The sequence below is a fragment of the Chanodichthys erythropterus genome, chromosome 16, assembly GCF_024489055.1.
Source record: "Chanodichthys erythropterus isolate Z2021 chromosome 16, ASM2448905v1, whole genome shotgun sequence".
NCBI lineage: Eukaryota > Metazoa > Chordata > Actinopteri > Cypriniformes > Xenocyprididae > Chanodichthys > Chanodichthys erythropterus.
The window spans coordinates 41683349-41709298 of NC_090236.1; the positions used below are offsets into that span (position 1 = coordinate 41683349).

General features: G+C 38.3%; 1 protein-coding gene and 1 pseudogene across 2 annotated transcripts; both read left to right on the forward strand.

Moving 5' to 3' along the window:
- Nucleotides 1–25950, forward strand: part of LOC137003847 (NACHT, LRR and PYD domains-containing protein 3-like) — a 69343-nt pseudogene that overhangs the window by 21730 nt on the left and 21663 nt on the right.
- Nucleotides 1322–11699, forward strand: mcoln3a (mucolipin TRP cation channel 3a). 2 transcript variants are annotated; one of them, XM_067361907.1, is made up of 12 exons: nucleotides 1322–1940; nucleotides 3105–3269; nucleotides 3698–3851; nucleotides 4098–4179; nucleotides 4271–4367; nucleotides 4667–4766; nucleotides 5199–5311; nucleotides 6678–6827; nucleotides 7591–7692; nucleotides 7868–7990; nucleotides 8175–8381; nucleotides 10425–11699. In XM_067361907.1, the coding sequence occupies exons 1-12, from the start codon at nucleotides 1725–1727 to the stop codon at nucleotides 10569–10571; spliced, it is 1656 nt and encodes a 551-aa protein (XP_067218008.1). In that variant the 5' UTR covers nucleotides 1322–1724; the 3' UTR covers nucleotides 10572–11699. The 2 variants fall into 2 exon arrangements, with proteins under 2 accessions (XP_067218008.1, XP_067218009.1); XM_067361908.1 differs by having other exon boundaries at nucleotides 5202–5311.

A 25950-nucleotide genomic window follows, 5' to 3' on the forward strand; every position in this document is an offset into this window, starting at 1 on the left:
TTAGTTGTACCCATCAGAGACACAAACAAGAGCAAATGATTTAATAATGATAATGATGGTAGTATTAAAGATTACCTTTTCAAGTCTTTATTTAGTTTTTGTGCTCTACTAGAGCAGGTTTTCCTGCTTGAATGTTGATCATTCTCCTCATATTCTCCATTGTTCAGCTCCTCTCTTCCCAGTCTGTCAGTAACGCTCTGTTTAGTTCCTGTCTCTATGAAGCCCCTCCTTCTGAAGCACAATGTGCTCTGATTGGTCGGCTGGAGCAGTGTGTTGTGATTGGTAATTTGGGAACTACTAACTAACTCAAGCAGGCCCCGCCCCTTTTTTCTGTGCATAAATTATTTAAATGAGGAATATTGTGAAGAAAACTCAAGATGGAGTTTAGAAACACTGACAGTGATATAGAGAAGAACTCCTGCTGGACTTTTTCATGATCAAACAGTGACATCACACGCTAAAGAAAGATGAACATGGAGAAAATATTTTTTTCTCTTTAATTGTATTGTACATGCAAATTGTAAAAGCAAGTAGAAAGTGATGACACATTTCTGACACTGTCAAGGAATACATTTTCTTATATTTACATGTATCCGCTACATTTAGATTCCATGAAAAAAATAATACTAGGACTTCAAATTCGAAATGAATTAGAACTGACTGATCTGTGTTGAATATACTGGTAACACTTTACAATAAGGTTCATTAGTTAAACATTAGTTAATTAACTAACATGAACTAACCATGAGAATACATTAGTTACTGTATTTAATAATCTTCGTTAACATTAGTTAATGAAAATACAGTTGTTCATTGTTCATGTTAGTTCACAGTGCATTAACTAATGTTAACAAGATTTTAATAATTTATTAGTAAATGTTGAAATTAACATCAACAAAGATTAATAAATGCTGTATATGTGCAGTTCATTATTAGTTCATGTCAACTAATGAACCTTATTGTAAAGTGTTACTAATATATTAATTACTGTACACATACTGAATGACTTTACTTCCTTCAAGGACATTATAGAAAAACCATCTTTCATACTGACAGTCATATGAACTAATATAAACATCACACAATGTTTAGTTACACTTATTTTACAATAATGCTAAAATGTGTTGTTAAATGTGTTTAAAAAGTTATAAAGAAACATCTCTCAGTTTTTATGAACTGTCAACAAAATGTTATGAAACTGTCAGATTGGAATTTTGAAAACGTGTCATGCCGGCAGCCATGCTTGCGAAATCCCAGTCATATAATGTCTGAATAACTGAATGTGTCGCTGATGAGTGATGGAGGAATTCATTCTCAGATCGATTGACTTCACTAACTATTTGATGTTAAGGAAACAGATTCTGGCTGATTCAAGCATTATTTTCATGTTATTTATCTCTTATTTAGGGATATCATAGCATTTTCATATTGTTATACTTTACAGTCACACCCATAAAGAGTGACTGACAAATGAAGTGAATGCTGTTCAACCTGCTCTCCAGTCTGCACACCTTCCGCTCTACAGTGTGGTGATTTAAAAAATGTGACTTTATCTGATTTTTACTTTTATCAGCACTGACAGATAACTCAACTTGAGGATGAGCTCTGGTTCTGCCAGTTTGAAAACTGCAAGACAACAGCTTCAGTTCCTCAAATGTAGAAAAGCCCTGTGTGTGGTAAGTGCCGAGTCAGTCTGATGCTCTGGCGAGAGTGAGGTGGCACAAATGACTGACGGGGAGCCTTTTCTGTGTGGTGCTTCAAATAATCACTTGAAATGCAACAGGACAGATAAATCACATGCGGACCCGCAGTTTGTGGAAAACTTCAGGAGGAAACTAAAATATTTCTTCATGAGTCCATGCCAGAAATACAGAGCAAGAGGTCGTAAGCCATGGAAAATGATCCTGCAGATACTCAAGATCGCCATTATTACCATTCAGGTATGTGATTACCTTACTAATAAATGTTATTTACCCCAGAACTGTTGATTTATCAAATTGTTTTTGTAGTCTGTCACAGGAGAAGCTTTTTACAGAGGACTTATTATGCATTTTTTAGCTTTCTTTAGTGTGTAATGTTGCTGTTTGAGCATAAAAACACTCTAAAACTTTAACATAAAGTTATTCTCTATATCAGTGTCAGTGTTTCTGAATTTCTTGAGTTTTCTTTACAATATCTGTGAAGATATTTTTTTCTTCTCGAACACGCTCAAAGCGCTTGACCAATCACAACACACTGCTCCAGCTGACCAATCAGAGTACATCATGCTTTTCAGAAGGAGGGGCTTCATACAGACAGGAACTAAACAGTGTTAAGTCTCTGATATACTAATAGTGGAATTGAAGAACGAACTGGTGTGACGTCATTTAGAACAAAATTAGGCCAGAAGGAAGTTTGTTTTGTGTTCGGTTCAGGAGTTCCAAAAAAATTGCCAAAGCAAACTTTCCGGAAATGTTTGCTCTGGCTGGTAAACGCCTTCAAACTACCATTGGTCAATGGTGATTATGTAATATTTATGTTTGGCTCTGAGGCTCTGCCTTCGTGGAAATCGTAAATCTTCTCCGGTTTTTTTCTTCTGTTCAGTCCTTCAAGGTCAGACGTCTGTGATTAAAAACATGAGCACACTAGATATCTACTTTATAGTAGAAAATATAGTTGTAATTCTAATTTAAAGAGACACTGATACTGTTTTTTTTTTTTCATGTTTAATACTGTAAAGCTGCCTGCTTGTAAATAATCTATTGCATAAAGTGGTATATAAATAAACATAATGTGATTTGACCGGAGTGCAGAATTGCAGAGCGCATGCAAACATATCCACATCACTGCTTTCTTATCTGCTGTTTTCTCACCAATTTTAGTTTTGTTGTGTGTTTATTATTGAAAGGAAAGCACACAGCACATATTTACATATCAACTCTTGAGCAGCACCAAAATGTCTGTTGAGGAGCATCAAAATAAAGTGTTATCAGATATTAAGCAGACTGTCTACTAATACTCTAATGTCTGCTAGTTGACATGTAGTTGCAAAGTTACTTATAGTTAGTAAAATGTCTAAAGTGGACTATTGAAATAACGTGTTACCTTTTGTTTTTGTATCACAGTTAATCTCTTTTGGATTGAGCAACGAGATGATGGTCACCTTTAAAGAGGAAAATCTCATCGCCTTCAAACATTTCTTCCTAAAAAATTACAAGGACAGCAACAAAGATTATGCCTTGTACACAAGACACGAGGTCCATGACCACATACTCTACGTTATCAGAAGGGTAAGTCTTTTGGGTCAATGTCACACTGGGGTAAGCACACATGAAGCAGATTCTAGAAAACAGTCTTTTTATCATCCAAACACTCACCTAGAATGATACCACAGCAAATTACAGACAAAAACCGACCAGGGACTGAACTGAACTGGCTTCAAACTCAGCCTTAGGTGAACGAAATTATTTGGGCAATGGAGAGTCCCTCTGTTTCTTTTACCTCCCTCTCCAACTACTGTTGGGTCTGGAAGTATGGATAATTCCCGTAACATCAACACAAGACATAGCGTCAAAGTTCCACTTCGAAAGGGAATGTTTTAGGTTGCTTAATTTCATTTTAGCACAATTAAATATTAAGTTGCTAACATTTTAAATGTCTTAGGAGTGACGTGACTGAAACTGCTTTATATTTGACAAACTGTCTCTTTTTTTTTTAGTATCTACACCTACAAAACCTGACAGTAGATAATCACGCGTTTGAGAAGATCGATGACATGTTCACCCCTCTGTCCCTCTGTCAAGACTTCTATCGACACGCTAAGATTTCACCCGCCAGTGAGACCTTTGATATTGATCCTCGTGTAGAGACAGGTCTGTACCATACTTCATCAACATTCTGTGGAAAAGATCAGATGAGTGATATAGATATTATGCACAATTTTCTAGATAGTAGACACACACTGTTACTGTACATTATTAGATCGGGGGTTTCTGTTAAATAATGTGTTGTAATGTTAATAGATTTTTCTTTGAAGGGTTTTGGTCACTGGATTTATAGCTTATTGTTTGGTGTTTATTTACCTTTTAAATATATATTTTTTTATATTAATTTTGCAGAATGTATTTCTATTTATCCCATATCACCCTACAAGAATGATAGTTTGGACAATGACATGAACCTCACTTTAGATTTTCAAAGGTGTGTACACTACATTCTTCTTTAAAAACATTGATCAGTTTTATTGCATAGAGTTTGTTATTTATGAAATGATTCTGTGATCATTTCCCAGGTTGTTAGCAGTAAACATCCATTTTAAAGTAAAGGCTATCAACCTTCAAACAGTACGCCATCAAGAGCTTCCTGACTGCTATGACTTCAACATTAATGTAAGTGTTAGACTTCAAGAAATACACTTCTCTGCTTCCTTAACATTCAAAGAAAGTTTCTGATTTAGAATTCAAAAAGAACATTTTCAAAAGTTTTTACTTGCCAGAATTTCCAGGATTGGCTAATAGAGGTTTGTCACATTTAGTCACATGAAAGCTATACGTTTTCCACTTCTACATCATTTTGGTTTTAATTTTTCATGTCAACCAATTTCTTCATGTCACAAGCTGTTCAGTTCTTTATTTCTCAGTGTCAGCTAGAGAATGAATGACTGATTCAGTGCTGTGTTTGATTACAGATCATGTTTGACAACAGTGCACACAGTGGAAAAATCAAGATATCTTTAAGCAGTCATGTACAGATAAATGTTTGTAAGGACTGGAATGTTTCTGGCTCAAGTAAGTTGATTTGTGATACTGGACCATTTACCACAAACACTTCCTCTCTACAAAATCAGCGGTCATCATCACATACCTCACTGTGGTCATCACTAAACTGGACATTACATAAATATACAGTGGCTCCAAAGTATTTGGACACTTTGGAAAGATTTTAAAAATGTATGAATGATTGGACACTAAAGATGAAACCAAGTGACCAATCTGCAAATAATACCAGAAAGAAGTTTCCTAAAGCTAACTTCACTTTTCTGATCCTTTTTTTTCAACACATTGATGTGATCAGTTTCCGATGGCTGAGCAAATAAAAATCTGGACATTGAATACATTTTTAATCAACTATAATTATTACTGCCGTCCATGTAGCAGCTAACTAGTATGTGCCATAATGAGATTAATGTCTAAAAGTCTCTTTTGCTGTGTTTGTTCCAGCAGACAGTCACTTCCGGCTCATTGTTCTGTTTGACTGTGTGGTCATCTGCTCCTGTTTGCTGTCGCTCATCCTCTGCACGCGCTCAGTCTACTCAGGCCTTCTCTTGCAGTCAGTAAGTCTCCATAAAGTGTAGATCTAGAGTTACGATCCATGAAAAAGTCAAACACTAACTAAAAGTTCAAACTAAACTTTGAACTAAGAGTTAATTCAACAGCTATGGCTCATTTTGAAGGCCTCGCCCTCTGGTGGTCAGATTTCTATGCCACATATGTCATCAAGGATGTCTCATTTCAGAAAAGTAACCTTATGTTCAGTTTGTTTGTGTTTTTGTTTTGGTTTTCCCTGTCTGCCTACCCATCTACATTCCCTTTTTAGTTCCTCTGGTTACTGATTACTTCACGCACATGTTTCTGTTTCTGTTAATTAGATTCCCATGTGTATTTAAGTGTACATGTGCCCTTAGTTTCCTCTGTTCATTTTTCTGTGTTGTCTTAGTTTACTTGGTTGATGTATACTGTTTTATTCCAGTGATTTTCTTGAGTTCCCGGAGTGTTGTTTTTAAAGGATTAGTTCACTTTAAAATGAAAATTAGCACAAGCTTTACTCATCTTCAGGCCATCCTAGTGTATATGACTTTCTTCTTTCGGATGAACACAATCATGAACACAGATTATGTTCATCAGAAAGAAGAAAGTCATATACATCTAGGATGGCTTGAGGGGCTAATTTTCATTTGAAATTGAACAGATCCTCTAAAAACTGACTTATTCTAGTAATTCTCCTGTGTCGTGTGATTTATGCAGCTAAGCACAGCCTTCAAAATGAGATGCAAGAAGTATTGGGACACTCCTCCTAATTATTGAACTGAGGTGTTTCATTGAGACCCATTGCCACATGTGTATAAAATCAGGCACCTGGTCATGCAGTCTTCATTTACAAACATTTCCAAGACTTTTTGGATGATACTATGCTTCCAACTTTGTGGGAACACTTTGGGGAAGGCTGTTTTCTATCCCAGCATGACTGTGCCCCAGTGCACAAAGCAAGGTCCATAAAGACATGGTTGGTGTGAAAGAACTTGACTGGCTCGTACAGAGCCAGTGCTTCTCGTCCAACATCAGTGCCTGACCTCACAAATGCTCTACTGGATCAATGGGCAAAAATTCCCAAAGAAACACTCCAAAATCTTGATGGAAAGACTTCCCAGAAGCTGTTATAGCTGCAAAAAGGGACTAAATCCATATTAATGTCTATATTTGTTGGTCTAATGGTTAATACTTTTTTTGTCCATATAGTTTATATAGATCACAAAAAAGGAAATGGAATCTCTGCTTAAAATCATATATTAAGGCCCATTAAGGCTATAATCCATCAAGTAAACAGACAACAAATCACCATCCTAAAACTGAAGAAAAAATAAAATCAGGAGCAGGGTATATGTCGATAGTAACAGCTATGTCTATGTCTTTTCTCCTCAGGAGTACACCACGTTTGTGTCCATTCACCACCATAAGACAGTTTCCTGGTCTGAGAGAATGGAGTTTATCAACGGCTGGTACATTCTCATCATCATCAGTGATACGCTGAGTATTGCAGGTTCAGTTCTCAAAATCTGCATACAGAGCAAGGTGAGCAAGAGATCTAAAGTGACCCTATTATGCTTTTTCATATATTACCTTTCATGTAATATGTAATATAGTGAAAGTAAAAGGTCTGCAAAGTTTCATAGAACAAAGTGCAGATGAATTATTGGAGTTATTGTCTCCCAACTGCCTGAAACGAGTCGTCAGTAATTCCAGTCTCACTTCCTGCTGAACCTACGTGGGTTTGTAATGCATTTGCATAATATCAGCCTATGGTCTTCATTGGCTGCCCACGAACAATGTCAACTTTGACCCTCAAACACTGTAGTTGTAGCTGAGACTGGAAGAGTTTGGTTTGTGTTGTCAATATGTTGAGAAGAAGCTGTTTTCTGCTACCAAATCAAGTCCACTTTGATGCACTTCTAAAGGATGAGATTGATACGGTAAAACCAACGGCATCATTACTGTTTGTATCACTGTGTATCAAGTGCTGAGATTCAGATATGGTAATGGGTATTTGGTTTCAGAGCAGAGTAGGCTCTTGGAAAGGTGGGGTTTAGAGAGATTGAATCAAACCGTTTCAGACACTGTGAGAAAAGAGGTGAAGCTCAGTACAGTATATATTATGAGAAAATTAAATTGTTGAAGCATGTAAACCTATTATAAGACAAAACAACATTAGGGAGCTTTAAAATAGCATCATGGGGCACTTTAAAAGGAAATAAGCCACAGTCGTCTCATCATATGATCAGACATGTACAGTTGTTCAGATCTATGCACTAATGTTCAGTAATGGTCTTGTTTTCAGGAGCTGACGAACTATGACGTGTGCAGTATTTTGCTGGGCACAGCTACAATGCTTGTGTGGATTGGAGTAATGCGTTATCTGAGTTTCTTTCAGAAATATTATGTAAGATACTCATTTATTCAGTTTTTGATGTGATATAATACAAAAAGGTGTCATTGGCAAAGCAAATGACGTCTTTTCTCAGTTCATCTCATTAACTTAGAACAAGTTCAATCTGCTTCATAATTAATGTAAGACACTGATGAGTCTGCTTTCCTTGTCTCTTTTGTGTCTCCAGATCCTCATCCTCACCCTGCAGGCTGCTCTTCCTAATGCCATTCGATTCTCCTTCTGCGCTGTTATGATCTATCTCAGCTACTGCTTCTGCGGATGGATCGTTTTGGGACCACATCATGAAAACGTGAGCAATATCAAACAGTTCTTTGTAGTTTTTCCCTGTCGATTGACTCCCCCAGTCGAGCCTCGTTATCTCATTAAGCTTGTTACCATGATGTCAGCTACCCATTCAAGCAGCTTTAAGCTAAATTAAGCATTTAAATTAAGAGATGATGAAGAAAACAATACTAATGATTATTTCCTCACAGTTTCGGACATTTAACATGGCAGCTTACTGCCTTTTTTCCCTGATTAACGGGGATGAAGTCTACTCTACCTTCAAAAAGCTCCGGGACAAGACGTATCTGGTGTGGTTGTTCAGCAGAATGTACATCTACAGCTTCATCGCACTCTTTACATACATGATTTTGAGCCTCTTCATTGCCATTATCACAGACACGTATGAAACCATCAAGGTGAGTTTATTAAAGCCTGCTACTGAATAGTGCTTTATACTAGTGCTGTCAAAAGTGCTGACTTCAATATCAAGTTGATCATTTTAAAAATTTGGATTCGTAAACACCTCTGATTGGCTATTGTCTATTTACAGCATGTTTTTGAAGTGTTGATCATTGTAGCCAATCAGAGACATATCTGTTGAGCATGTGAACTCAATGGCCAGTCAGAGACATATCTGTTGAGCGTGTGAACTCAGTGGCCAATCAGAGACATATCTGTTGAGCATGTGAACTCAATGGCCAATCAGAGACATATCTGTTGAGCATGTGAACTCAATGGCCAGTCAGAGACATATCTGTTGAGCGTGTGAACCCAATGGCCAATCAGAGACATATCTGTTGAGCGTGTGAACTCAATGGCCAATCAGAGACATATCTGTTGAGCACGTGAACCCAATGGCCAATCAGAGACATATCTGTTGAGCATGTGAACCCAATGGCCAATCAGAGACATATCTGTTGAGCATGTGAACTCAATGGCCAATCAGAGACATATCTGTTGAATATGTGAACCCAATGGCCAATCAGAGACATATCTGTTGAGCATGTGAACTCAATGGCCAATCAGAGACATATCTGTTGAATATGTGAACTCAATGGTCAATCAGAGACATATCTGTTGAGCATGTGAACTCAATGGCCAATCAGAGACATATCTGTTGAATATGTGAACTCAATGGCCAATCAGAGACATATCTGTTGAATATGTGAACCCAATGGCCAATCAGAGACATATCTGTTGAGCATGTGAACTCAATGGCCAATCAGAGACATATCTGTTGAATATGTGAACTCAATGGTCAATCAGAGACATATCTGTTGAGCGCATGAACGCAATGGCCAATCAGAGACATATCTGTTGAGCATGGCCAATCAGAGACATATCTGTTGAGCATGGCCAATCAGAGACATATCTGTTGAGCACATGAACTCAATGGCCAATCAGAGACATATCTGTTGAGCACGTGAACTCAATGGCCAATCAGAGACATATCTGTTGAGCATGTGAACTCAATGGCCAATCAGAGACATATCTGTTGAGCATGTGAACTCAATGGCCAATCAGAGACATATCTGTTGAATATGTGAACTCAATGGTCAATCAGAGACATATCTGTTGAGCGCATGAACGCAATGGCCAATCAGAGACATATTTGTTGAGCGCATGAACTCAATGGTCAATCAGAGACATATCTGTTGAGCGCATGAACGCAATGGCCAATCAGAGACATATCTGTTGAGCATGGCCAATCAGAGACATATCTGTTGAGCATGGCCAATCAGAGACATATCTGTTGAGCGTGTGAACCCAATGGCCAATCAGAGACATATCTGTTGAGCGTGTGAACTCAATGGCCAATCAGAGACATATCTGTTGAGCATGTGAACTCAATGGCCAATCAGAGACATATCTGTTGAGCATGTGAACTCAATGGCCAATCAGAGACATATCTGTTGAGCGTGTGAACTCAATGGCCAATCAGAGACATATCTGTTGAGCATGTGAACTCAATGGCCAATCAGAGACATATCTGTTGAATATGTGAACGCAATGGCCAATCAGAGACATATCTGTTGAGCATGGCCAATCAGAGACATATCTGTTGAGCGTGTGAACCCAATGGCCAATCAGAGACATATCTGTTGAGCGTGTGAACTCAATGGCCAATCAGAGACATATCTGTTGAGCGTATGAACTCAATGGCCAATCAGAGACATATTTGTTGAGCATGTGAACTCAATGGCCAGTCAGAGGTGTTTATAAATCCCCTCAACAGTGCTCAAAGTGTCACATTTTTAAAATTTCAGTACCAACTTGGTATTGAAGTCTGTACTTTTGACAACACTACTTTATACAACACAACAACACCACAGCTGTGGTGCAAGAGATTACAAGTGAAACTAGATGTGTACATCTTCAGGATCTATTGTGTGGTGCTGATAGTCTCAGTAAGCAGCATGAATAATCACACTTCACCGCTGCTCTCTCTTTAACTGCAGCATTACCAGAAGTGTGGAGCTCCGTTATCAGAGCTGCAGGCCTTCATATCTGAATGCAGGGACCCACCCAACTCAGGGAAGTACCGGAAGGATGAAGAATCCTCCAGCTTTTGTTGTCTCTGTGCTCCTTGTGTATACTGCACCTGAAACTAACGAGAAAACTTTTGCCACAAGTTTGTTTTTTGTCATGATATGACTGTACACAAGACTGTAGGATTGAGAAATAGGTGCCAAAAGATCAGACATATGTTACATTAAAATAATAAAAATAAATTAAAAAATAATTATAATAAATCAAATTAAAATATATTTACATTTAATATACACACTTATATATCACTTTTAGCAAATTTAAAAATAAGGACAAGTGATTAAATTTATTAATAATTTGTTACAATACAAAGTTTCAAACATTGTCCAGAATAGCACAAACTGGAACAAGAAAGATAATAAAAGGCATATTGAAGGCATATAAAAGATTTTATTTTTATGTCAATAGGATGTACTGTATTGTGCCCATGTTATGCCCTTAATTAAGTTTACAAGAACAGGTTTTCCTGCTTGAATGTTGATTATTCTCCTCATATTCTCCATTGTTCAGCTCCTCTCTTCCCAGTCTGTCAGTAATGCTCTGTTTACTTCCTGTCTCTATGAAGCCCCTCCTTCTGAAAGCACAATGGGCTCTGATTGGTTGGTTGGAGCAGTGTGCTGTGATTGGTCAAATGTTTCGAGCTTGTTTGGGAAATGTCCCGCCCCTTACCATAACCACCAGTTTCAACACACTACTGACTAACTCAACCAGACTGAACTGAATCAACACTGAACTGACTCCGTCAACAACACTATTGTCTTCTGTAAAGCTGCTTATAGCTGAATTGAACTCATAACTGATTAACTTTACACAGTTATTGAACTGAACTGAATCAGCACTGGACAGACCTTATCTGAATAATGACACTAATGTCCTCTGTATAGCTGCTTTACAGCAGAATTTGTCTTATATTTGAAGTTTGAATCATTGATCATTATTTTACTGTTTATTTTTGTGAAGCTGCTTTGAAACAATCTGTTTTGTATAAAGAACTATGAAAAAACAGATGTGTCAGTTGTTTTTGAATGGATGCCATTAGAGAAGAGGCTTCAGTACATTGAATAAACTACTTTTGTGATAAAACAAATCACTTAAAGGGAACCCCTGGTATTAAGACTTGTATGGATAAATATAACGTAAATGATGTCTCTTACTGAAATATGCAGTAGAATACCCATGAAAGATTTACGTTATTTAAAAAATCCATAACATATTTGAACAATGGGCGGCGCCATTGTGTTCTATGTCGATGACGTCAAATGGTTGTTCTCTGTGAGCTACTGACACTGTCCTATTGCTATTTTTTTTACCACAACACAACTCTCATATAATATATGATGCCACATTTTGGTTGTAATTTTCAGTCGATGAGCCACGAGAAGCGATCTTTACTGCTTTACTTGCGATAAGAGGAGAAAAGAATGGGAAGAATAAAACTTCCTAAAGATCTCTTCACTTTGGCAAATTATGTCATGGATTTTTTAAATAAGGTAAATCTTTTTATGGGTTTTCTACTTGTCACGTCCAGCTCGTTCTTGACCGTAACATAAAGAGAATCACACAAATGAGTTCTTTGAATTGCCATGTTTATTACAAAAATTATCTGTTCCAAACAAAATAGCACAATGTCTAGTGGTTTAAATAAACAAAAGAAAATAAGAATCCAATGGGTAAGAAAGGTTGGAAAGAACAAAATGAAAACAGGTCGGAGCAAATGACTTCTCTGGAGAAACACGTTCTACCAGAGGAAGTACTGTTGAGTAAATCAGCCAGATATTTATACTATCCACCCATAAATTATCCAATTTGGCATTTACGTCACATCCAGACTCCACACTGCCACCACCGGGTGACAAAGGAAAAGACAGGGTTGTAACATACTACATATTTCAGTAAGGGACATCATTTACTTTACATTAAGCCATATACATGTTGGGTGTTGACCAGCCCCCAGCTCTACAGATGTCTGTCAGCAGGAAACAACACTCCTAGTAGAGTGAGCGCTCAACTGGTACAGGACTGGTATGCCAGTCAGCCAACCTCTGCTTAGAGACAGCCTTTCCCTTCTGCTGGCCTCCATAACAGACAGTCTGAGGTCCTGAAGCTCTGCTTTCGATCCACCTACAGGTACAATGCACAGACGGGACAGAGCAGAGTAAGGGCTGGGTCTCCTTCCTCCAGGTGCAGCATTTGCAGTTTCACCATCTGGTCCCTGAAAGGAGTGATTCATCGACCAAAAATGCCTGAAGGTGCCCTGCCCTCTTGATGGAGGCCAATGCAGTCAGGAGTGCCATCTTTAACAAGAAGATTTTCAGCTCAGCTGATTGCAGAGGCTAGAAGGTGCTCTCTGTAATGCCATTAGCACCAAGGAGAAGTCCCAAGAGGGTATGACATAAGGGCGAGGAGGATTTAGCTTTCTGGCACCCGTAAGGAACCTGACAATCAGGTCGAGAGGTCAATCGCTGCAAACCAATCTCGGAGAGACGGATGCATTAGAAAATGTGTTTCTGCAAGAGCATCTTGAACGGGAGCCTGTGAAGGCTTGACAAAGGATTTTTGCCGAAACGTTGGTAAATAAACTATTTGCAAGTTGAGTGTGCGGTCACATCTTTTTATATACATCTGAATTCATCTCTCCTGACTGGCACCTCAGACGGCAGTGCGTTTGTTTCTTCTTCTAAAATGCAAACAATGTGTCAAACACATTAACACACAACAAAAAAACTCTATGATATAATAATAATTTTTTAATATTTAAAACACACACATATATACATATAGAATGCTGCATTAAACAATTTTGAAAGGGGAAAAATTAAATAATAAATTAACTCCATAGCAGATTCCAAGTGATCAAGGGATTGGGATGTTCCAGTTCAGCCCATTGCACGGGTTCTGCCAGTAGAGCAATGAGTCAACGAGACTGAGGGAAGTTAGCGAGGGAAGGGCATTTAAAAGATGAACTGGAACACATCATCAACAGAAACTGATATCAGCGCTGACAGGAAACAAACGCAGGACGAAAAGAGTTTTCAATACTTATGAATCCTTAGAGGACAAAACTGCAAGTAAGTTTTAACACATTCTCGATTCTAATTTTACTAGGAACTTGATATTGTATATGTAAGCGTGATTTAAATGTGAAGTTACAGAAGTGTTACAGCTGCTCTGAACAGATGAAGAATCTTCCAGAAATTACAATATTTTTAAGGCCATGGGTGATAAAACATGAAGTTTATGGAAAATGTTATTAAAACGACTATGTTTCTGAAGGTTTTCTCTTATTTTCTCTTCCGTTTTAGGCTGCCGTTTTTGTGATATATGATTAGTAGTTATAGAGTTTGACCATTATAATTCAGGCTACTTTTACTCTGTTATTTTAGGAAGTACTATAATAATCAACCATTATTGTGAACTTAAAGTAATAATTAAATAACAAATGATTAAACTATTAATAAAGATGGGGTAAATATGATTTTAAAATAATATTCAGCTGCAATAGTGTTGAGTTTTCCAGCACAATGTAAATTTCTGTTCCCAAATGAATTCATATTTAATGCATGAATCAGTTAAACTCATTAATCTGAAATGATTAAGATCATTCAGTTATTTTACATGTCAATATATTTGTTTGTAACTCACTTTATTTTATTGATTGTTGTTGCTGTTGTTGTTAACTCAGTATTCTTCATTGTGTTCTTCAATAATTCTTCATCTCTGTGAAATCGTGTCATTTCCAGGTTGAGTGATTGATTGATTGATCTGTGTTCAGTGTCAGTTTATCTGAGCGAGGAAAGGACTCTCTTTCTAAGATGAGTCTCTCAGAGAAACACAGGTAACACTGCGTCTGTTTTCACTTTAAACTCTACTGGAGTTTCTGTTTTACTGTGAATAACAAAACTCTAGACATTGTTTTATATTTGTTTCCATTTTGAATTTCTTAAATTAAGACATTCTCTGACATTCTCTATAGACAATATAACAGTTAATAATTTGTTAATTACCTTCTAGACGCGACCACACTGAATTAATCCAAATACATGACTTTGTTTTTTAGATCATAAATTATTGACAGATATTAGGAAACAACTATACACTTTATTTAATTGAAGTTTGCTAACAAAACTGTCACACAGACATTTCTGCTCTCTAAACAAAACTTGACACTTGACTTAAATTACAGTCAGGTATTTTTTATCATATTTAGTCTCACTCATGTAAATTAAAGAAATCATTAATTATAAAAGTAAAAACTGTAAATTGTTTGAGTGTGTGTATTTCTCTGGAGGATTAGATAAAGACACGGTTGTGTTTCAGACACAGTTTATCCTCCTTTACTAAAGTGTTTCTCTCTGTTCTTTGTGTCATTAGAGTAAGATCAGACTCACATGTGTCCAGCTCTGTGTCTCTGAAGAGTGACCGGTCAAAAGATGAAGTACCACCAAATTTAAGTGAGAAAAAAACATCATCTGATAAAAGGTATTTCATGTGTTTCTAATTTTTGGTCACACGTTGACTTTGTTAATAAGTTGTATTGGTGAATACCATCATGAAACATTCTCAGTATTTTATTTTATTTATTTGATTAAAGGATTCAATGTAGGGATGTGCAGTATACCGGAAAAATACCGGTATATATTTTAATTCAAACGGTACGATATCATGATTTTGCTCATTTTGTGCTACCTAATCTGACGCGAAACCGGCAAATGTGACAACATAGAGGAATAAAATGGATAAAGCAGTTGAATCTCACTCAACACACCCAAAACTAATTAATAATGAGAGCAGTAGATGCATAATTTGGAATACTTTGCTTGTAAAAATGATGAAGAACCATCAAACCTTGCCAAGCATCTGTCACTTGCTTATCCTGATTTACAAGACAAGATCGACAGGTCAGTGTGTCATTCAAACGATCAAATAATTTATATCAACGCACGTAAGTTACATAAGATCATATCATTTAGATAAAATGAAAGCTCCAGCGTGCGTTTGAACCAATGATGTTGTTACCCATGAAATGATAACATTGACTTGGATCTTGATATTTTTTTCTTTTTTCTTTTATTCCTCTTGTGCAGAACTCACAATATATACATTTGGTCGTTGTTGTTATTGTAGTTAAATTTTAGTTGAGTATTTTTATGTGTATGTGTGTGGTCAAACTGTAAAAACAAAAAATTCACAATTACTCTCAGGGAATAATTTTAAACTGAAATGAACATACTTAAAGAGGTTCAATGAAGTTTAACATGGCTTTCTCAGTGTTTTCTATGTGCAACTTTTTTTTCTGTTTTTTTGCAAATCTTATGTGCCCACCGTACCAGCGTCCTTAAGGTAACGCCCAACACACTGTATGTCTTCATTTGTAGTATTGTACACCTGATTCAGCTTTCACTCATGTGAGAGAAGCTCTTATAATTATTTTTGAGTGATACTTTATGGCAACCTGGTTTCCAGTGTCCTTAAAGGGGCAGCACCCAACAGATGTTTAGATCTCATATTGTTTAGGTAGTTCTGTTCAGAATCGTGGGAGAATTGTGAACACTGTTTTACACTGTGGATTATAATGAAATTATTTCAGTGAATATTAAAATAGAACTGCATGTTCAGGTAGCAATGTTTCAAAAAACTCCATGTCTATGGATTTTTTTTCCCCTTTAAATGTGTTTAATTGTTGATTTTCAAAATATACTAAACTGAGAGGTAGCCATCCAAAACATTCAGCTTTCTTTAACCTGAGGACAGATGTATTTAAAAGGTTTGTGACCTGTTCAATTCAGTATGCACCACATATGCAAATTCCTAGACAATGTATCTTTAATTTGGCCAAAATCAAACAGGTAATTTTCTCTAAGCAAAGATTCTGTTGAATGAACATGTCTGTGCCACACACAATTCAGAAATGTTCTTCATTGACCTTTCATGTGCTTGTTTGATAATTAAAAAATATTGTTTTGAGGAAACATGAATTAGGCCTGTTTAATGTTAGCATATTATAGAATATTTTATATTTAAATACATCTAAAAAGTCATTGAAAGTATATATATATATATATATATATATATATATATATATATATATATATATATATATATATATATATATATACACATACATATATACAGGTGCTAGTCATATAATTAGAATATCATCAAAAAGTTCATTTTTTTATTGTAAATTATTTTTAAAAATTAAACTTTCATATATTCTAGATTCCCTACATGTAAAGTAAAACATTTCAAACATTTTTTTCTTTTTTCTTTTTTTTTATTTTGATGATTAGAGCGTACAGCTCATGAAAGTCCAAAATCTAGTATCTCAAAATATTAGAATATTTTCTAAGATCAATCAAAAAAGTTCAAGTTCTTTAAAGTATGTTCATTTGTGCACTCAATACTTGGTCGGCAGCACATTTTACAGCAAATGACTTGCTCCTAGCACAAATTACAGCATCAGTGAAGTGTGGCATGGAAGTGATCAGCCTGTGGCACTGCTGAGGCATTATTATCTATCTATCTATCTATATATTGTTGGATCGACTGTTTCTCATCTTTCTCTTAAAAAAATATCCCATATATTCAGGTCAGGCATGTTGGCTGGCCAATAAAGCACAGTAATATCATGGTCAGCAAACCACTTGGAAGTGGTTTTTGCACTGTGGGCAGGTGCTAAAGTCCTGCTGGAAAAGTAAATCAGCATCTCCATAAACCTTGTCAGCAGATGGAAGCATAAAGTGCTCAAAAATCTCCTGGAAGATGGCTGCATTGACTTTGCACTTGATAAAACACAATGGACCAACACCAGCAGATGTCACGGCCCCCCAAATCATTACTAACTTCAGAAACTTCCCACTAGACTTCAAGCAGCTTGGATTCTGTGCCTCTCCAGTCTTCCTTCAGACTCTGGGACCATGATTTTTAACATGAAATGCAAAATTTACTTTTATCTGAAAAGAGGACTTTCGACCACTGTTCACTGTCCAGTTCTTTTTCTCCTTAGCCCAGGTAAGATGCTTCTGATGTTGTTTCTGTTTCAGAAGTGGCTTGGTAATCCTTTTCCTGAAGATGTCTGAGTGTGGTGACTCTTGATGCCCTGACTCCGGCTTCATTTGACTCATTGTGAAGCTCATTAGTGTGGTTTCAAAGAACAAGATATACCCGGAATTTATACTGTAGGGATGGTCATTTAATGAAACACAAATGTAAATATTCTAATATTTTGAGATACTGGATTTTGAACTTTCATTAGCTGTACACTCTAAACAATTTTTTTAAATGTTTTACTTTTCATGTAGGGAATCTAAAATAAATTAAAGTTTCATTTTTTAAAATAATTTACAATAAAAAAATGAACTTTTTCACGATATTCTAATTATATGACCAGCACCTGTATATGTATAAATCCTTCCCACATAGAGTCCCCCCAATGAATCTCACCCATTTTCAGCCCTGGTAACCACTAAAGGCCTCGGTATACTTCAAATGAAGTTCGGAATGACCAGAGATATACTGTAATCGAACATCTGACGCCACCCACACTGCTGAGAGTGACGGTTAGATGAATATGTAAATATGTGCCGTGCACTTTCTTCTCAGTAACAAAATAAACAGCAAAAATGAGAAAACAGCAAGCATTTATTATAGAAAGCATAAGAAAAACATCTGATCAGAACAACATGGCTATGTTAGCAAGAGCTCTGCAAATTAGCACTCCAGTCACGTCACATCTTCATATAGCACTTTATTCAATAGATTGCTTAAAATCAAGCAGCTTTACAGTATCAAACATGAAAAACATTGTTATTGCCTTGTTTTTTTACAAGCACAACTTCATTTTGTACTATAAAGCGGCTATCCAGTGTGTTCATGTTTTCACCCGCGTAGCTCTTACCTTGACGAACTCAAAAACACGAAATGAGTCAAAGATGCGTCCCACGTGAGTGAAGGCGGAGCCTCAGTGCACACCTCCTAATATGTTATCATCACTGACCAATGGTAGTACGAAGGTGTTATGCTGCTGGAGTGACCTTTTCCTGAAAGTTCGCTTTGGCAAGCCGTTTCAAACTTCCAAAAAGAACACAAAAGGAACTTCGAGACGCTCAAAGTCTATTATTCATTTTCAAAGACACACGAAAGTCGCAAATCGGTGGTAATTCTCGTAGTGGTGAAGTGACTGTGTGCAAGTGGTTCTCAGACCCAAAATCCTGTCACTTGCACGTGCTCAGCTCTTCATTATGAATAGAGGTCAAAAATATATGGCATATATAAATATTGCACACACAAAGGTAAACTACATGACTCCTATGCTTTCTCTCACACACACATAGAGTGAACCATAACTCCAAGGTAAGGCTAAGGAGAAGTGCTTCACCTTTAAAAACAAATATTTCAATTTCCTTGAAATAATTTGTTCACGTGTCGTCGCGAATCCTACACAGCCCAGCATTAAAAATCCTGATAAACCATTTGTTATTAAAGCGTCTACGTTCACAAACCACTGTTAATTTTAACACAAAATAACCCACCTAGATGAAAACAAAATGGTCACATAACCCTGAGAGTTTCTTGATTTTGTAGGTAATAATATTGACATTTTTTTAATGTAACACAAACCAGACGTCTGCCTCAATAAGATGGGAGGCATTCAAGGCCTACATTAGAGGACAAATGATCAGCTTTATTAGTTCTAAAAAGAACAGATCTACCCTTAAAATTATTGAATATTAAGGACTTAGAAGAAGAAATTTTCAAACAAGATACTCCTGATCTGAGACATAACCTTTTACTACTTAAAGCAGAATTAAATGAGCTCTCTACCAATACAGCTGTGGCTAATATAACTAGGCTTAAACAATCGTATTATGATAAAGGAGAAAAAGCTGGTAGGCTATTGGCATGGAGAATTAAGGCTATAAATGAAATAGAAATTATAGACGGACAAAAGACCATGATTCCAACTGAAATTAATACTTCTTTTAGAAACTATTATCAAGATCTTTATAAATGGACACCTCCTGTGAATTCCCATCTCTATAAAAAAATTATGGATGAAATTCAGTTATTCCTGCTATATGAGGAAGATTCCAAAACACTGGATCAACCAATTGAAGAGGCAGACTTGAGTGCAGCCATTAATTGGATGAATAGTTGAAAAGCTCCAGGCCCCGATGGCCTGCCTATTGACATCTACAAGATTTTTCATAACAAATGAATAACCCCAATGATTGATATGATTAAAGAATCTTTCAACAATGAAGAACTTCCTTTTTCCTTGTGTTCAGCCCTTAACTTAATTCTTAAGACAGGGAAAGATCCTACAAAATGTACCTCCTACAGACCTATTAGTCATTTGAATTCAGACACCAAGATAATTGGCAAAGTTTTAGCCATCAGACTTGATACGTTTTTACCATTATTGATTGATCCTGATCCTAAATGACTTTGTAAAGGGTAGACAGGCCTTTCATAATATATGTTGTGTGTTAAATATCATACATGTTAAAAAAGGAACATCTGATACAGCCTTATTTTCCCTAGATGCTGAGAAGGCTTTTGATAGGGTGGAGTGGGCCTATCTTTTTGATACCCTTTCCTGCTTTGGTATTGGTATTAAAATGATAATTGAAATATCATACTGCGTGTCATTACACAATTCAGAGAGAGAGACTGCGACTCGTGCATCATGTTTGTTTTCTTTATTTTGCAAAAAGCACAACATAGTTTTTACTGTAAGTGTATACAAATAAAAAAAGACATTCCACAGTTTTTAATGATATACATCCAAATTGTACTTCCAAAATTGCCAGAGTATTTTTAGTCTCTTACACACTGGCAAGAAAAAAAAATGAAGTAGTATCGCTGGCGCGACCATCCGACCTCTGAATGTTAAGTATCGATATGTAAAGATTGGGACTGTTAATTAGCCTGACATGGTTGACTTGTTTTGATTTAACATTGTTAACGTACATTTCTATTCCAAATACAACTTGTATAACTCTACTAACATTACCAATTACTATACTGTCATAACCACAATGTAATTAAACAGTTTGCTTTTACACTCAAAAGATGTTCTGTGCAGTTTCATAAGTAAAAGGTTTGAAATTAACACTTGTCAAATGCAGGTAAAAATCAACTGTGGCGGGTGACGATTTGATCTAGCCAATTTGTCATGTTATGTTTCACAAATTATATTAACTCAGTTTGCTGGTTTATGTAATGTGCGAGTCAATATGAATATTAAATATTAAATATAGCAATTGAGCAGCAGAACTAGCACTAGAACAGACGTGACACTGCCTCATGGTGCAGCACTAAAGCTAATGAACCTTTTCCAAAACTTGTTTAATTAAAACTTACATTAAGGTTATTAAATGCTCTTCTTGTATTGTCCATCATTGGTTCAGGTTAACTAATGTAGTTAATGTAAAAAAATGAAAACTTATTGTAAAGCAGGGGTCGGCAATTAAGTTTGGCATCAGGCCAAAAAGAAAAAAATGCCACTAGATGGTGGGCCAGAATATAGTCAAAGTATAATTTAAGAAATTAATTGAAAAATGCAACTAGAATTGACTGTGACAGACTCTTACAGTGTTTTTTGTAACTTGTAGTGAGCTGTTACTCTGTTAAATCCTGTAGTAGGACAGTCATTAACAAAAAGCCACCAGGTTTTATATGATAAATTAATAAAGCAGAGAGGTGACATGTAACCTGTCAAGTATCATCATTCACCATCTTGCAACACAGACTGCCTTGCTTAAACACATATATGTGAGAGATGTGAAATGGATAAATGTAACTTGAATAAGCCCATTAATGGCATGTTTGAGTCATGCTCTTAACAAACTATGTTTTATTTCCTCTTTCCATATTGTGAATAATAAATGTGTAACATTTTAATTTGCTTGTTACACAATGAAGCATAATTTATTTTAATAATTATATGAAGTAGCTTACTGTTACACTCAGAATTATTCCTTGGCATCCTCATGCACTAAACTGCTTTTTTTTAAATTGTTTGTGTGATGGAGGTACGCTATTACGTCATGTGCAGAGTGAATTTAACATTTAAGCTAGCTGGTAAGAGAAAATGGCACTATCAAAGAGTCTAAAGAGGAAAGTTGACAACGAAAATAGGGCATACAAAGAAGAATGGAAAGACAATCCGATCTAGTTTTGTGAATGCAAAGCCGGTGTGTCTTATCTGCAACGACGTTGTCGCTGTTTTCAAAGAATATCACACCGACACCAGACGTGATCGGCGCGACGCAACGCTACAAAAGATAATAGAAACCATTATAATGATATTGTCTACACTGGATGTGGCGGGACACAACACAACACAATTTAGTTTTGCATAGTTTTGCATCTAAAGCATCCAAACACATGACATATACAGGCAGTGATGTGCAAACAAAGTTTTACAGTTATAAAGTAAATAAATTAGTCTTCATCAGAGCAGAAACCCTGATCCGCTTGCATTATGATTTATTTGTAATTAAATAAACTTACGTTTCGCCAGATTGGCCCCTCATTCGAGTCCTCTAATAGTTGTCCTAGGTACCGGTGCTGTGATGTTACTGTTCGGTAGCTTCAGATCACACACTGAATCACGCATGCGCAGTATCATCAGCTCATCGGTTCTCAAATTGGACACGTCCGAAAAAAGCGATTCTCGGTTGTGTACTGGTTATCCGAAAACCGATTCTACTCGAGAACGAGATTGAGATTCGAGAACTGCGAGAGCGATTCAAAAGGAGTCGCTTGTTTGCTCTTGCTGTAGTTATGTTTATATCACCTTGTTTAGAAATTAAATGGATTATTTATGAAATAAATAAGTTTCCAGTCTTTAAAAAAAATAATTTGAAAGCACAACTGCACAACTTTCACTATATTGCTTTTTAAATAACATTAATATAGAACAATAAATTTGTAGAACTATTTCTGAACATTATTAATCTATGTACAAAATATTATGTTCATGTTGGCATGTAGTTTATGTACAGTATTATGTACAGTATTATATACTATCAATCTGCTATGGTGTATTTGGAAAAGCACAAAAACATTTGTATTTTGAAATAAGTCATAAACATATTTCCAGTATGTTTTGTATTATCACACTGTCCGATGTTCAACAAAACTTGACTAACGTGCTTTTCGTTCTCTTGAAAAGTTAAACGCACACGCAGTATCATCAGCTCACTGGTTCTCAAATCGGACACGTCCGAAAAAGCGGTTCTCGGTTGTGTACTGATGATCCGAAAACCGTTGCAACCGGTTCTTGACTCAAGAACGAGAACCGTGACAGGCCGTGTATGTTCGTTCGTGTGCTCCGCGCACGCGCACTCATATCAGCTGCTCTGCTGCTCGTGCTCATCATCATCAGTTCTCTCTTCACAGCAGGTTAAGTAATTGTACTGTTGGATTAACTGAGTAACTCCAGGATGTTGGTATATTTCGAGAGGTAGTGTCAGGCACGTCAAAAAGTGAGTAACTTTAGTAATTTGTGGATTCGTGTTTGCTTACTGGAGATGCGAACTGTTTGGAACGATTCAGACCGATTTGGTGAACTGGTTCAACCAGTTCACTGAAAAGAACCGGTTAAAAAGAACGATTCGTTCACGAACCGGACATCACTATTTTAGAACCAGCTGCTAATAAAATAATCTGGCTGCGGGTGCGGGCCAGATATTATTGCTGGCAGGCCAGTTTTGGCCAGCAGGCCACCTATTGCCAACAACTGTTGTAAAGTGTTAGAGAGTCAATGTCAATGTCAATGTCAATGTCAATTTTATTTATATAGCACCATTTCCACAACACATGGTTGACCAATGTGCTTTACATAAAACACACACCACATTTGCACAATAAAGATAAAAGTAACAGTTAAAAAAAAAAACTTATAAAAAGTACCACAGCCATTTGTAATAATTTAAAAGGAAATTAAAAAAAACTATAAATAAAATCATGGTAAAACACAGTGCTTCAACCAGAAATAAAAGCTTTGTCAAACAGATAGGTTTTTAATCTTGACTTAAAAATGAACACAGAGGGAGCTAATCGAATAGAAGAGGGCAACTCATTCCAAAGAGTTGGGGCGATAGATGAAAACGCACGATCGCCCCTGGACTTCAGCCTTGTCTTTGGTGTAAACAATAGTCTCTGGTTTGATGACCGGAGAGATCTTGTTTCGCTGCGTTCAATTAAAAGTTCAGATATATACGAAGGGGCCATACTGTCACGATCACCATCCGTTCCTGCTCACTCCGGACTCCATTTCCCATAATCCTCCCTTGCCTATCACATGCACTCACTCCACCAATCACCTGTTGCCACATCCACCCTAGCACACCACACTGATTACCACACCCAGCTGCAGCTCATTATCAGGACCATAAAGGACTCACACTCACACCACCAGTTTGCGAAGTCTTGATTACCCAGTGTGTCATTTCTAAGCGTTATTCCTTGTCTGCCTGTCCTGTGTTACCGTTCCTGCCTGTTGTCTGTTTCACGATCCTGTGCTGCCTACCTCTGACCCTTGCTTTGTTTACCGACCTGTGAATGTTATCTGCCCGTTCTGACCTCTGCCTGTACCTGGATTACGATTCTGTCTACCCTCTGCTGTTCCTGTTTGCCCTTGGTTTACCCTGCTTGTACGACGACGCTTATCTTTAATAAACGCTGCATTTGGATCCCTACCTGAGTCCCGCCTTCGTTACAGAAGACTTCGCCAACTACGATCCAGCAGCTTCTACGAGTGTGTCCAGCCTCAGCATGGACCCAGCCATATGTCTTGTCAGCCTTCGTCAAGGTAACTGTACCCAGGAGGCACATATTCAGAAGTTTCTGGATATAGCCCACCTATCTGATCTACCTGACTGTGCCCTCATTGACTTTTTCATTTACGGATTAAACGAACCACTTAAGGACTATTTACTCACCAATGGTCCCCGAGGGTCGTTCGTGGAATTCCTGGACTTTGCCCTGCTCACAGTGGGTTCAACTTTTACTGTGGGGGTCGCAGAGGAACGCGATACCACGCTGAACCACATAACGGCAACCGCTACAGACAGCGCACACAAAATGGCGGATGCTACAACGCCCCATCATGTCTCCGCGGATCGCCCAGAGCAACGGCACGTCTCCGCTGATCGCCCAGAGCAACGGCACGTCTCCGCTGATCGCCCAGGGCAATGCCACGTCTCCGTTGATCGCCCAGAGTCACGTCTCATCTCGAGATCAGTCAGGGAGCGGAGAGGATTGCGTTGCAGTGTGGCAGATCCACCGATGACATCAGCACGAGCGGCTGGCATCCCCAAGCATCCACCAGCCGCTTCGCACTCAAGCCAGCCGGTCGCTACGCCCTCAAGCCAGCCGGATGCTACGCTCTCAAGTCAGCCGGCCACTACGCTCTCAAGCCGGGAGGCCGCTTCGCTCTCAAGCCAGCCGGTCGCTACGCTCTTAAGCCAGCCGGTCACTTCGCTCTCAAGCCAGCCGGCCACTACGCTCTCAAGTCCGGAGGCCGCTTCGCTCTCAAGCCAGCCGGTCGCTTCGCTCTCAAGCCAGCCGGTCGCTTCGCTCTCAAGCCAGCCGGTTGCTACGCTCTCAAGCCCGGAGGCCGCTACGCTCGCAAGCCAGCCGGCCGCTACGCTCTCAAGCCCGGTGGCCACTTCATTCTCTAGCCCGGCGGTTGCTTCGCTCTCAAGCCCGGCGGCTGCTATGCACTCAAATGCACCGGTTGCCACGCACTCAAGCCCCCTGGACGCGATGGACAAAATGGCTACTTTGCCAGTGCCCACGGGCAAGATGGCCGCCCCCTCGGTGATTAAGGATGTAGGGGGTGTTCCAGCCATTGAGTCCGCTCCAGAAACCGCTGCAGCCAGTGAGTCCGCTTCAGAACCCGCTTCAGCCGGTGAGTCTGCTCAAGAATCCACTCCTACCGGTGATTCATCGCCTCACCCTCGTAAGAAGAGGAGGAGGAGGAAGAAGGCTTCTTCCCCTCTTCAGGGCTCGGAGGTCCTCCTCGAACCCGCTGTGGGTCTGGTGACCACTCCAGAGGTCTTCCTTGCCCTGCCAGCACCACCCAAGCTCCTTGCGCTGCCAGCGCCACCCAAGCTTCCAGCCCTGCCAGCGCCGCCCGAGCTCCTTGCCCTGCCAGCGCCACCCAAGCGCCTTGCTCTGCCAGCGCCACTCAAGCGTCTTGCCCTGTCGGCGCCGCCCGAGCTCCTTGCCCTGCCAGCGCCACCCAAGCGCCTCGCTCTGCCAGCGCCACTCAAACGTCTTGCCCTGCCAGCTCCACCCGAGCTCCTCGCTTTGCCGGCGCCACCCAATCTCCTTGCCCACGAACCCGCCACGGTCCCCGTTGAAATCCCTAAGAACTTTTTGGGAGGGGGCAGTATACCTGAGGGTGGGGAGTTTGTGGGT

Bases quoted from the DNA above. Each gene is read 5' to 3' on its own strand.
- mcoln3a (XM_067361907.1), top strand. From the start codon at position 1,725: ATGACTGACGGGGAGCCTTTTCTGTGTGGTGCTTCAAATAATCACTTG. The intron at 3,852-4,097 runs GTCTGTACCATA...TTAATTTTGCAG, and splicing joins TGATCCTCGTGTAGAGACAG to AATGTATTTCTATTTATCCC. The intron at 7,991-8,174 runs GTGAGCAATATC...ATTTCCTCACAG, and splicing joins TGGGACCACATCATGAAAAC to TTTCGGACATTTAACATGGC.